At 37.9% G+C, this 14,534-nt stretch overlaps 2 protein-coding genes across 4 annotated transcripts in view; both read right to left on the bottom strand.

Annotated features, from left to right (window-relative positions):
- Nucleotides 1–14,534, bottom strand: part of CCDC14 (coiled-coil domain containing 14) — a 46,170-nt gene that overhangs the window by 16,337 nt on the left and 15,299 nt on the right. For 2 of the 3 annotated variants that reach the window (XM_068546613.1, XM_068546614.1), the window contains exons 6-9: nt 13,674–13,910; nt 13,466–13,560; nt 12,079–12,580; nt 8,088–8,229 (exon numbers count right to left, since the gene is read on the bottom strand). In XM_068546613.1, coding sequence (XP_068402714.1) covers nt 8,088–8,229; nt 12,079–12,580; nt 13,466–13,560; nt 13,674–13,910 — 976 coding nt within the window. Of the gene's footprint in view, nt 1–8,087; nt 8,230–9,676; nt 9,868–12,078; nt 12,581–13,465; nt 13,561–13,673; nt 13,911–14,534 lie in introns of those variants that run through there. The other variant, XM_068546615.1, reaches the window with a different exon arrangement.
- MYLK (myosin light chain kinase) overlaps nt 1–14,534 on the bottom strand; it is a 342,321-nt gene that overhangs the window by 312,521 nt on the left and 15,266 nt on the right. The gene's annotated exons all lie outside the window — the stretch shown is intronic.

Here is a 14,534-nt window from a genome sequence, read left to right as displayed (position 1 = left end):
AAACAAGATAAAACCCCAGAAAAACAATTAAATGAAGTGAAGATAGGCAACCTTCCAGAAAAAGAATTCAGAATAATGATAGCGAAGATGATCCAGGACCTCGGAAAAAGAATGGAGGCAAAGATCGAGAAGATGCAGGAAATGTTTAACAAAGGCCTAGAAGAATTAAAGAACAAACACCTAGAAGAATTAAAGAAAAAACAAACAGAGATGAACAATACAGTAACTGAAAAGAAAAATACACTAGAAGGAATCAATAGCAGAATAACTGAGGCAGAAGAACGGATAAGTGACCTGGAAGACAGAACGGTGGAATTCACTGCTGCAGAACAGAATAAAGAAAAAGAATGAAAGGAAATGAAAACGGCCTAAGAGACCTCTGGGACAACATTAAACGCAACGACATTCGCATTATAGGGGTCCCAGAAGGAGAAGAGAGAGAGAAAGGACCCGAGAAAATATCTGAAGAGATTACAGTCGAAAATTTCCCTAACATCGGAAAGGAAATAGCCACCCAAGTCCAGGAAGCGCAGAGAGTCCCAGGCAGAATAAACCCAAGGAGAAACACGCTGAGACACATAGAAATCAAATTGACAAAAAGTAAAGACAAAGAAAAATTACTGAAAGCAACAAGGGAAAAACTACAAATAATATACAAGGGAACTCCCATAAGGTTAACAGCTGATTTCTCAGCAGAAACTCTACAAGCCAGAAGGGATTGGCATGACATATTTAAAATGATGAAAGAGAAGAACCTAAAACCAAGATTACTCTACCTGGCAAGGATCTCATTCAGATTAGATGGAGAAATCAAAAGCTTTACAGACAAGCAAAAGCTAAGAGAATTCAGCACCACCAAACCAGCTCTACAACAAATGCTAAAGGAACTTCTCTAAGTGGGAAACACAAGAGAAGTAAAGGACCTACAAAAACAAACCCAAAACAATTAAGAAAATGGTCATAGGAACATACATATCGATAATTACCTTAAACGTGAATGGATTAAATGCCCCAACCAAAAGACATAGACTGGCTGAATGGATACAAAAACAAGACCCATATATATGCTGTCTACAAGAGACCCACTTCAGAGCTAGGGACACATACAGACTGAAAGTCACGGGATGGAAAAAGATAGTCCATGAAAATGGAAATCAAAAGAAAACTGGAGTAGCAATACTCATATCAGATCAAATACACTTTAAAATAAAGAATGTTACAAGACACAAGGAAGGACACTCCATAATGATCAAGGGATCAATCCAAGAAGAAGATATAACAATTATAAATATATATGCACCCAACATAGGAGCGCCTCAATATATAAGGCAACTGCTAACAGCTCTAAAAGAGGAAATCGACAGTGACACAATAATAGTGGGGGACTTTAACACCTCACTTACACCAATGGACAGATCACCCAGACAGAAAATTAATAAGGAAACACAAGCTTTAAATGACACAATAGACCAGATAGATTTAATTGATATTTATAGGACATTCCATCCAAAAACAGCAGATTACACTTTCTTCTCAAGTGCGCACGGAACATTCTCCAGGATAGATCACATCTTGGGTTACAAATCAAGCCTCAATAAATTTAAGAAAATTGAAAGCATATCAAGTCTCTTTTCTGACCACAACGCTATGAGATTAGAAATGAATTACAGGGAAAGAAACATAAAAAACACAAACACATGGAGGCTATATAATACGTTACTAAATAACCAAGAGATCACTGAAGAAATCAAAGAGGAAATCAAAAAATACCAGAGACAAATGGCAATGAAAACACGACAATACAAAACCTATGGGATGCAGCAAAAGCAGTTCTAAGAGGGAAGTTTATAGCAATACAATACTACCTCAAGAAACAACAAACATCTCAAATAAACAATCTAACCTTACACCTAAAGCAACTAGAGAAAGAAGAACAAACAAAACCCAAAGTTAGTAGAAGGAAAGAAATCATAAAGATCAGAGCAGAAATAAATGAAATACAAACAAAGAAAACAATAGCAAAGATCAATAAAACTAAAAGCTGGTTCTTTGAGAAGATAAACAAAATTGATCAACCATTAGCCAGATTCATCAAGAAAACAAGGGAGAAGACTCAAATCAATAACATTAGAAATGAAAAAGGAGAAGTTACAACAGACACCGCAGAAATACAAAGCATCCTAAGAGACTACTACAAGCAACTCTATGCCAATAAAATGGACAACCTGGAAGAAATGGACAAATTCTTAGAAAGGTATAACCTTCCAAGACTGAACCAGGAAGAAATAGAAAATATGAACAGACCAATCACAAGTAATGAAATTGAAACTGTGATTAAAAATCTTCCAACAAACAAAAGTCCAGGACCAGATGGCTTCACAGGTGAATTCTATCAAACATTTAGAGAAGAGCTAACACCCATCCTTCTCAAACTCTTCCAAAAAACTGCAGAGGAAGGAACACTCCCAAACTCATTCTATGAGGCCACCATCGCCCTGATACCAAAACCAGACAAAGACACTACAAAAAAAGAAAATGACAGACCAATATCACTGATGAATATAGATGCAAAAATCCTCAACAAAATACTAGCAAAGAGAATCCAACAGCACATTAAAAGGATCATACACCATGATCAAGTGGGATTTATCCCAGGGATGCAAGGATTCTTCAATATATGTAAATCAATCAATGTGATACACCGTATTAACAAATTGAAGAAGAAAAACCATATGATCATCTCAATAGATGCAGAAAAAGCTTTTGACAAAATTCAACACCCATTTATGATAAACACTCCCCAGAAAGTGGGCATAGAGGGAACCTACCTCAACATAATAAAGGCCACACATGACAAACCCACAGCAAACATCATTCTCAGTGGTGAAATACTGAAACCATTTCCTCTAAGATCAGGAACAAGACAAGGATGTCCACTCTTGTCACTATTATTCAACATAGCTTTGGAAGTCCTAGCCACGGCCATTAGAGAAGAAAAAGAAATAAAAGGAATACAAATTGTAAAAGAAGTAAAACTGTCACTGTTTGCAGATGACATGATAGTATACATAGAGAATCCTAAAGATGCCACCAGAAAACTACTAGAGCTGATCAATGAATTTGGTAAAGTGGCAGGATACAAAATTAATGTACAGAAATCTCTTGCATTCTTAATACACTAACAATGAAAGATCAGAAAGAGAAATTAAGGAAACAATCCTATTCACCATTGCAACAAAAAGAATAAAATACTTAGGAATAAACCTACCTAAGGAGATAAAAGACCTCTACTAAGAAAACTATAAGACACTGCTGAAAGAAATCAGAGATGACACAGATGAAGAGATATACCATGTTCTTGGATTGGAAGAATCAATATTGTGAAAATGACTATACTACCAAAAGCAATCTACAGACTCAGTGCAATCCCTATCAAATTACCTGTGGCATTTTTTACAGAACTACAACAAAATATCTTAAAATGTGTATGGAGACACAAAAGACCCCAAATTGCAAAAGCGGTCTTGAGGGAAAAAAAGGGAGCTGGAGGAATCAGACTCCCTGACTTCAGACTATACTACAAAGCTACAGTAATCAAGACAATATGGTACTGGCACAAACACAGAAACATAGATCAATGGAACAAGATAGAAAGCCCAGAGATTAACCCACGCACCTATGGTCAACTAATCTATGACAAAGGAGGCAAAGATATACAATGGAGAAAAGACAGTCTCTTCAATAAGTGGTGCTGGGAAAACTTGACAGCTACATGTAAAAGAATGAAATTAGGGCTTCCCTGGTGGTGCAGTGGTTAAGAATCTGCCTGCCAATGCAGGGGACACGGGTTTGAGCCCTGGTCTGGGAGGATCCCACATGCCACGGAGCAATTAAGCCCGTGCGCCACAACTACTGAGCCTGTGCTCTAGAGCCCATGAGCCACAACTACTGAGCCCGCTTGCCTAAAGCCTGTGCTCTGCAACAAGCAAAGCCACTGCAATGAGAAGTCCATGCACCACAACAAAGAGTAGCCCCCGCTCATGGCAACTAAAGAAAGCCCGCGCACAGCAACGAAGACCCAAGGAAGCCACAAATAAATAAATAAATTTATAAAAAAAAAAAAAGAATGAAATTAGAACACTCCCTAACACCATACACAAAAATAAACTCAAAATGGATTAGAGACCTAAATGTAAGACTAGACACTATAAAACTCTTAGAGGAAAACATAGGAAGAACACTCTTTGACATAAATCACAGCAAGATCTTTTTTGATCCACCTCCTAGAGTAATGGAAATAAAAACAAAAATAAACAAATGGGACCTAATGAAACTTAAAAGCTTTTGAAAAGCAAAGGAAACTACAAACAAGACGAAAAGACAACCCTCAGAATGGGAGAAAATATTTGCAAATGAATCAACGGACAAAGGATTAATCTCCAAAATATATAAACAGCTCATGCAGCTCAATATTAAAAAAACAAACAACCCAACGCAAAAATGCGCAGAAGACCTAAATAGACATTTCTCCAAAGAAGACATACAGATGGCCAAGAAGCACGTGAAAAGCTGCTCAACATCACTAATTATTAGAGAAATGCATATCAAAACTACAATGAGGTATCACCTCGGACCCGTTAGAATGGGCATCATCAGAAAATCTACAAACAAATGCTGGAGACGGTGTGGAGAAACGGGAACCCTCTTGCACTGTTGGTGGGAATGTAAACTGATACAGCCACTGTGGACAACAGTATGGAGGTTCCTTAAAAAACTAAAAATAGAATTACCATATGATCCAGCAATCCCACTACTGGGCATATACCCAGAGAAAACTAGAAATCAAAAAGAGACATACACCCCAATGTTCACTGCAGCACTATTTACAATAGGCAGGTCATGGAAGCAACCTAAATGCCCATCGACAGACAAATGGATAAAGAAGATGTGGTACATATATACAATGGAATATTACTCAGCCATAAAAAGGAACAAAATTGGGTCATTTGTAGAGACGTGGATGAATCTAGAGACTGTCATACAGAGTGAAGTAAGTCAGAAAGAGAAAAACAAATATCGTATATTAATGCATACATGTGGAACCTAGAAAAATGGTACAGATGAACCGGTTTGCAGGGCAGAAATAGAGACACAGATGTAGAGCACAAACGTATGGACACCAAGCGGGGAAAGTGGCAGGGGGTGGTGGTGGTGGTGGGATGAATTGGGAGATTGGGATTGACATATATACACTAATATGTATAAAATAGATAACTAATAAGAACCTGCTGTATAAAAAAAATAAATAAAATAAAATTCAAAAACTAAATAAAAAGCTAAAAAAAAAAAAGTGAAATAAAAACAAACAACTTATTCTTCCTCTAGTAACTTGCATCTGGAAGAATTATGTTACCATACGTCAAATTATCAGGCCAAAGACTCAGGGCCACACTCCAGCTCCTCCCACTGACGTCCACTTCAGCTTTTGTTCTGCGTGGGTACACAACAGTCTCATATTTGAGTCTAATATCAGGAAATGGTCATGAATTCTAACTTGCCCTTTGAATGTTAAAGTCCCTCTCTAGCTGAACTGGAACCCCCACAACCCTTATCCAGGAAAGTTTGGAACGTGCCAGGCCTTTTGGTGGTCACAGTGAATAGGGCACTACAGACATTTTATGGGTAGGGACCAGGAAGGCTAAATGTTGAGCACTGTGTCAGGAGTCTCACATAAAAACTGCCCAGACCCAAATGCCAAAGAAATAATGCACCTAGCTATTTTTTTTTAAGCCACAAGATGGCAATAAACACCAAGAAAGTCCTGAAAGATCAGTTTTCTGGCCATAAAGGAAAAGGAAGTTTCAAAATGCCCAAAAAAGAATGAAAAAAATTTTTTTGATTGAAAAAGCTGAAAAACATTTTTGAATAAGCCTATGCATTCCAACTTTCATTTGTAATGGAGATTATGGATGTTTCTTTCCAAATAAAGATTACCAAAGAGGCAAAAAAATTCCTATACTTGTGCTGGAAATCTCATTCTGCTAAAGAGTATCTGACAAATTCCTCGTTTTTCAATAATTTCAATTTTAGAAGGTCAGGTAAACAATGGCAGTAGCATGCTATTTAATCTTTGTCCTCTAAGGACACAGCCAAAAAGCTTTGATGCCAAGTCTGAAGAATTAGGTTAGACATTAAAATAATACCTTTAAAAAAAATTAATGACAAGCAGTGACCAATAAAGTATTAAGTCTCATTTTCTTAAGTGGCTTATAAATTAGCTCCTAAAGCAATTTTAAAATGTTCTAAGGAATATAAATAAATAACAACTACTGATATTTCCCATGGTCACAATGGAGACTCAGTTTTATTACGCTTATTTAAGAAACTAATTATTTGATAGTCATACCTTTAAAAACATATGTGTTCATTTTAAATGGATTACAGTATGTTCTTTTGTTCCACAAAATACACATAAATACTGAAGCATAAATAAGTTAGTCTCTACTTCCTAGCAGAAGCAATGCAGAAGCATAGAAATTAAGATCAATGTACTCTAAAATCAAACTGCCCAGGTCTGAGTCTTGTCTCTGTTACATCTTAGGTACGTGACCTTGGGTTAAGTTACATAATCTCTCTGTGCCTTGGTTTCCTCATCTGAATAAGAATAACATAGTACCTACCTCATAGAGCTGCTGTAAGAATTTAAAGAGATGACACATAAAGGATAATATATGGCACATATTATATTATGTCTTATGGCCTGGCACATAAGAAACATTCAATAAATGTTAGTAGTAGTATTGGCTATTACCATTATTATTATTTATACTTGGTCTTGCTTTTGAAAAACTAATGCTACTATAGGGATCCCTCAGGTCAGGACTAAAGACAGTATTATTAGAATTTAAACCAGCAACCCCACCATATGCCACAGTATCTAAAGACTAATGATCTTTAGAGAAATAATCCTAAACGAGTAAATCTCACTAGGTGTTGTGCCTTTGCAGGCTCCAGATCCATGAATTTAAGCTATCCTCCAACTAGGAATCCTATTTCGTTGCTTTCCAGTTTTTTAAAATGTTTATGCAGGTCCTTGCAGTTCCCATCTGGTAAAATGTCTATAGCTCACGCAACTGTAATGCCCTCTCAGGGCACACTCACACACTGCAGTGTTGCAGAAGCACCTGAAAGTGTCCTCCAATCCTCTGCAAAGTGTACTGATAGACACTGGAGCAGTGGCCTTGGTGATCACCACTGAAATGTTCAAAGTTAAGTTATTATTGATAACGTGTAAGTGATTTCTGTATGTCAAGATTAGATACCTGGTTTATATCTTTCCTAAACAAATTAAGGCCATAATATCAACATAAGTTAAGATAGCCAAAAGAAAAAATTACCTAAGAATTTAAATGAGTTTTTTTTCTATGTCTGAATGTAGTGGGGCGACTGGTGCTCGCCCATATTAGGTTCTCCTTTCCTTTGGAGTATATGGAAGTATGAGAAAATTTCATGTCCCAGATCTTTATATTAGGCAGGGCCATATTCCTCATTTTAGCCTATAAAATATAAGTAGAAGTGAGACTATCATACTTCTGGGCCAGGGCATGTAAGAGTTGGTTTGCCATATCCATGTTCTCTTTTTCCTGAAAAACATATACTGAGACAGTAGATCCTAAGACGGAGGGGACCTAAATCCTGAGTCACAGGATAGCCTCAGATGACCCATGCTGGTCTTGGTGTGAGGGAGAAATAAACTTCTGCTGTGCTATGCCATTGAGATTTTGGAGTTTGTTACTGTATGGCCTAGACTGGCCTGATAAATACCCTGAGGTAGTTCATTTTCCTCTCCATTCACTACCAACCAAGTGATAACAGATGTAAACAAAATATGTACTAGTGGGCAGCAGTAACAGAAGAGTTAGAGAATGCCAGCAATATTTGGAAAACAGGGAAGAAAAAGTAGAAACACAGTAAGACAGTATATATCTATTTTCCTTATGAAGCCCTAGATATCTCGTTAGGCACTTTTGTTCTGGCCACGGGACATCTTTGCATGGAGACAAAAAAATTCAAAGAGCAATTCTTACCTGCGTAAATGAGCATTTTCACTTCTTAGTGGTTGCATGGCCAGTGCTATTTCAACCTGAATATTTGTGTTTCCACTTACTGTTGGAAGCAGAGATATATACAACTCCAGTTCTGTAATCAACCTCTGAATTTCTGAATCTTCTATAAAAGGCAGAAGAAATGAGTAAAGACAATATTATAAATTATTTTTAGATAAGATTATTCATATGTATTACTAAAAAAGAAAATATTTCAGAAATATACATACATGCTATAAACAAACTCAACTCAGTTATATATGAATTTATTATACAAATCCTATTTTCCTCTTTCCTGCCGCCTGCATTTCCTTATTGAAAAGAATTCTAAAGACATTAAGTTCAGTAAACTAAAGATTAATCTTAAGTCACAGAATTATTATATCAGTGATTTTTTCAGTTAAAATGTCTAGTAGGAAGATGGTTTATATATATCTCCTAGTTCACATTTACCAAAAGACTATATTAGACTCCTATAATTGCTAAAGGGTTTCCTATAATTAATTACAGTATTAACATTTATAATACAACCTTTGATCCTGGCATAAACAAATAATTCACTTTAGGTGATTCAATTTGGCAACACATTGAGGAAAGGTCTACTAAGATAAGGTTTTATTATTTAATTTTATAAAGTAGGTTAACACAATCAGCTACACTTCATTTGATGTAGCATCAAAAGCAGTTATCATTTTTGTTATTAATTGTGGGGAGTGGATGGTTTGGGAGGTGCAAACAGCCACAGGTAGAAGGTAGATTTTAGATCTTTTGTCCTTTTATTTTTGTCCCCTCATTTCTATTCAAATTTTCTGTGAACTGACAACATTTGATAAATATAATATTAACTGTCTGATATCCAAAAGAGGTAAAGTATATTCTAGTTACAAAAATTTACTCAATTCCATGAGTATTTTAACACCCTGATGGAATGTTTACATGCACACGGTAAACAACTGTGCCCAATTACAGAGCAGACTTCTACCAATCCTCCATAGAGGGGTTTTACTTGTAAGCATTGGAGGCCAAGACCTGGGCTCCACCATTTTCTAGCAATGTACCGTAGTCAAATTACTTAACTCTTGAAGCCTAGGTTTCTTCATAGTTAAACAGAGATAACAACAGTACCTCATGGGGTTGCTGAGAGGATTAAATGAAATACTGTTCTGCAAGCCTCAGTTTCCTCATCTGTAAAATGGGGACAATAACAGTACCTCATAGGGTTGCTGTGAGGATTAAACGAGATAATGCATCTAAAACACTTAGCACAGTGCTGGGCACATGGTAAGCGCTCAGTAAATGATATTGTTACTATTATTATTGTTACCAATGATTAAGTGTTTGGTTAAGAAAATAGTAATAACCTGGAGATTGAAGGGCACTAACTCCTAGTTGTTCTGCAAGGACTTCCTTTAGGACACGCGTTCCTGCCCTGCCTTCCCTCTACCAAGTGTGCAAGCCCAAAGCTACATGACTCAAGATGGCAGACATTCTACAAGATACAAGAACAATTCATAAGGCCTCTTGCTTTAATATGATATGAAAAGCTTGGGGTTGCAGTTAATAAACTCAACCTGAGTGGCCAGTGTGATGTGATGTAGGCGCCAATATTAAGCATGATCTTGGCTTGCACTGGAGAGACTTAGCATTCACAGTTAAGGAGCTTTTAGAAGCTGCCTGAATTCCTTGGTTTGGGGCTCCATCCTCCATCTTCAAAACCAGCAGCAGAGGGGCTTCTCTGGTGGTGCAGTGGTTAAGAATCCACCTGCCAATGCAGGGGACACGGGTTCAAGCCCTGGTCCGGGAAGATCCCACATGCCACAGAGCAACTAAGCCCATGCACCACAGCTACTGAGCCTGTGCTCTAGAGCCCACAAGCCACAACTACTGAGCCCGGGCGCCACAACTACTGAAGCCCGCGTGCCTAGAGCCCGTGTTCCGCAACAAGAGAAGCCACTGCAATGAGAAGCCCGCGCACCACCACGAAGAGTAGACCCTGCTCGCTGCAACTAGAGAAAGCCCGCGTGCAGCAACAAAGACCCAACGCAGTCAAAAATAAATAAATGAAATAAATTTAAAAAAAAAAAAAAGAAAATAGTAATAAACTTAAAGTCTAAAAACACAAGAGATTTTAATATATTAAACCACTGGATCAACAGTGCTACAATCCTTTAGATAAATTTTAAGATTTGGTACTTTTTTTGTCAGCCTGCAAATATTAGGTATTCAATCAGTGCTTCCACAATTAATTACTGTGTTTTCTAGATGACAAATCTGTAACTCACTCCAAATGAAAGCCATTATTTAGAACATATACCCATAATGAAAACATATGAATATGACCTGGCTCAAATGTCTCTTAACTCCACCCAAGACATTTTTCTTGATTTAATTAAAAAATCCCGGGCTTCCCTGGTGGCGCAGTGGTTAAGAATCTGCCTGCCAATGCAGGGAACACGGGTTCGAGCCCCGGTCTGGGAAGATCCCACATGCCGCGGAGCGACTGGGCCCGTGAGCCACAATTACTGAGCCTGCACGTCTGGAGCCTGTGCTCCACAACAAGAGAGGCCGCGATAGTGAGAGGCCTGCGCACCGCGATGAAGAGTGGCCCCCACTTGCCGCAACTAGAGAAAGCCCTCGCACAGAAACGAAGACCCAACACAAGCCATAAATAAATAAATAAATAAATAAAAATTTAAAAAAAAAAAAAAAAAAAAAAAAATCCCAAGAGTGAATTTAAAAGGGCATAAAAAGTTTTAGGTTCCTTCTCAAAGTGAGATTTGTTAAACATTATAACAGTTGGTTATTAAAGAAATGATGAGAGGAAATTTTCTGCACCTTTTTAAAATAGGAAAAAATTATCATTCTATTCTAGGGAGTTAATCATGTTTAGGGTCCTCTAACCCCTTAAAGTTTATCTCTATAATTGGCTGAATCTTTTCAAGGTCCTTTGAATCAAGCAGAATAAATACACACTTGCAAGTAACAGACTGTTTGATATTCCCTAGCACATTTCAAATCCACAGGAAACAAGAGGGAGCAAAACCTAAAAAATAAGAATAAAACAGACAAAATTCATTTCCTCATTAGCACAAGACATATTTCTATGGAAAATATCACAAACTCCATGTCAGTTATTCTGAATTTAAATGACATGCCACAGGGACTTCCCTGGTGGCGCAGTGGTTAAGAATCTGCCTGTGGGTTTCCCTGGTGGCGCAGTGGTTGAGAATCTGCCTGCCAATGCAGGCGACACGGGTTCGAGCCCTGGTCTGGGAAGATCCCACATGCCGCAGAGCAACTGGGCCCGTGAGCCATAATAACTGAGCCTGCGCATCTGGAGCCTGTGCTCCGCAACAGGAGAGGCCGCGATAGTGAGAGGCCCACGCACCGCGATGAAGAGCGGCCCCCGCATGCCGCAACTAGGGAAAGCCCTCGCGCAGAAACGAAGACCCAACACAGCCAAAAATAAATAAATAAATAAATAAAAAATAAAAATAAAGGAATTCCTTTAAAAAAAAAAAAGTAAAATAAATATCCTTAAAAAAAAAAAAAAAAGAATCTGCCTGCCAATGCAGGGGACATGGTTTGATTCCTGGTCCAGGAAGATCCCACATGCCGCGGAGCAACTAAGCCCATGTGCCACAACTACCGAGCCTGCGCTCTAGGGCCCGTGCCACAACTACTGAGAATGTGCGCCACAACTACTGAGAATGCGCACAACAACTACTGAAGCCCGTGTGCCTAGAGCTCGTGCTCCACAACGAGAAGCCACCGCAGTGAGAAGCCCACGTGCTGCAACAAAGAGTAGCCCCTGCTCGCAGCAACTAGAGGAAGCCCATGCACAGCAACAAAAGACCCAATGCAGCCAAAAATAATAATAAATTTTAAAAAATTAATTAATTAATGCTAAAATTATTAAAAAAATAAAATAAATGATGTGCCACAGAAAATTATAAAGAAAGTCTTTATCTACCTTGTTCTGCTACCAGGGCCTTGAGCTCTCCCAACAAATACTTGATAGTTCTAACTTTTTCAGCACTCTGGTTCACATTTTTTGCATTCTGCACATCCTTTATTCTTGTATCTTGCACAGGTATGTTTAAATCCTTTCTTTCACTTCTGACCTCTCCAATTTGTTCTTTAATATATTTTTCTTCATTAGTAGCCAAGAAATCTGGCTGTAATAGGGTGGGGCTGCAGCAAGTCTGACTGTCTGGATGAGAACGCAACAGTTTCGTATATGTTTGGAAACCCTTTAGTAGGTCTGGTTCCTTAGGAACTCTTTGTTGTGGCAGAATTCCATTAGCAAGACCCAGTTGCTGCAATGTTGGAGTGGCTGGTTTGTCAGTTTGGGGCAGGGTACAGGGAACTCCAAGACTAGTACTGAAGGAATTCCTTAGAACATCATCAGTACAGTTCACAGGACTTGTTCTACCCTGTGATGCAAACTGATTGTCACCATCAGTCTGAACTTCCTAAAGAAAGAAAAAAACAAGTTAAGGCTTCAAAAATGTGAGCACTGACTTGTAGGCATTAACTATAATAAACTCAAACGAAAAATGTTAGAAGATGACATTTGCAGGATGGAGTTATAGATTACCAGTAAATAAACTGAATTTCCCCTCAGCACAATATTCTAGCTTTTTAAAGCTTAATTAGTTCACTCTGCAATATGAGAACATTATAAAGCCATGACTAAAATAGATCGTTTACAAATATCACACATGGTTTAAAGGCATCAAAAATTAGTCTACTTTGGGACTAAAACAAAATTCCACTTTGGGAAATTACAATGTAAGAAAATAAGGTGAAAAAGCTTTTGCACAAATATATTTAGAGAAATGTTATAGCGGTAAAAACTTCCTCAGGGCTTCCCTGGTGGCGCAGTGGTTAAGAATCTGCCTGCCAGTGAAGGGGTCATGGTTTGATCCCTGGTCCGGGAAGATCCCACATGCCGTGGAGCAACTAAGCCCGTGGGCCACAACTACTGAGCCTGTGCTCTAGAGCCCACGAGCCACAACTACTGAAGCCCGCGCGCCTAACTTAACAAATTAAAACCAGAAAACAAAACCTACACAGAGAATTAAATAACTGGAACATGCTCTATCAACGTGTTAACAGCAATTATGCCTGGGTGGTAGGTATGGGTGATTTCTTTTTTCTAGTAATCTCTTTCCCTTTCCCCCTTCACCATTGTCCTTAATTAACAGGTAAAACTTTTCTAATAAAAAATAACTTGAAAAAATAATTGGTCTTTACATCCTAGGGCATTAAGATACAATCAGCAAATTCAATTTTCTCTCAAGATGACAATTTCTAAAAGCAAATTACTACTTATATAGTATATAAACTGTACTCACAGAATGAACCATTGGAGGGCAGGGTGGTTGCTGAAGTAACTGGACTTGGGTAGAGGTGGATAAGCTATAATTAGAATATGGAGGTGCCTGAGATTCTAACAGGGAAAAGGGAAAAAAAAGTCATTCACATCTCAGACTGCTTATACAAATACCAGGCAACTTAATTAGAGCTTATAATCATGCTTTTTAAAACGTCATTCATACTAACCAGAACCAGACACAGTGTGGCAAGGTGCAGTAGGAATTCCTTTAGGGTTGTTCTTTGCAGCCAAGTTATTCATCAGTGACATTTGAGTCTGCACATGCTCACAGAGGGCTTGGTATATTATGGGTGAATATATTCTATAATGATCTTGTAGTGACCAATTTTCTGGTATATCTGATGAGTCTCTTTCACTTCCAGCAGAAGCATCATTAGGAATCTGTTTCTTATTGTCTGAAGATACTAATGTGGAAGAAGGGAAAAAAGTTCTTAAAATACGATTCTTCAAAAACCTTTACCATAAGATATTAGGGAAAAAAGGACTCTCAGAAGTAGCTCAATTTATCACATACTTTACAGAACAGCCTCACCGCTATCACCCCTAAAGAAAATCACCTCAAATGATTTTTTTAAAGTAAGTAATGAATTAGGTTCTCCAGTCAAAAATCATCTACACTATGTCTTTAAAATCTTTATTAAACACTACTAATAAAATCTCTCCAATTATAAAGACCTCTCTTAGGGGGGTTATTTCTCTCTAAAATCCAGTAAAACTCTTTCACCTTGCTCCTTGTCCAGTTCATGCTCTTGACAGGGGGAATGCAATAGGAAAGACAGATACCTTGTACAAATCTGATGCTTTGACAATAATAATAATAATAATGATAATGATAAATAAATCAGAGCTTTTAGAGTGAGAATAAAAGTAGATTTAATCTACACATTGGGCTCTCAGACAAGACCTTAACCTGACATTTAAAGTCTCCAAAGCTTAACCACGACATACTTTTCCAACCATCTTCCCATCACCCTCAACTAAGAAATTTTTCATTCCAGTCAGGCCATTTTAGACACCTAAAACAAGCT

This window comes from Eschrichtius robustus, chromosome 6, assembly GCF_028021215.1.
Source record: "Eschrichtius robustus isolate mEscRob2 chromosome 6, mEscRob2.pri, whole genome shotgun sequence".
NCBI classification, from domain to species: domain Eukaryota; kingdom Metazoa; phylum Chordata; class Mammalia; order Artiodactyla; family Eschrichtiidae; genus Eschrichtius; species Eschrichtius robustus.
The sequence above is the reverse complement of the archived record's forward strand: the minus strand, read 5'-3'. Positions and strand labels throughout refer to the sequence as shown.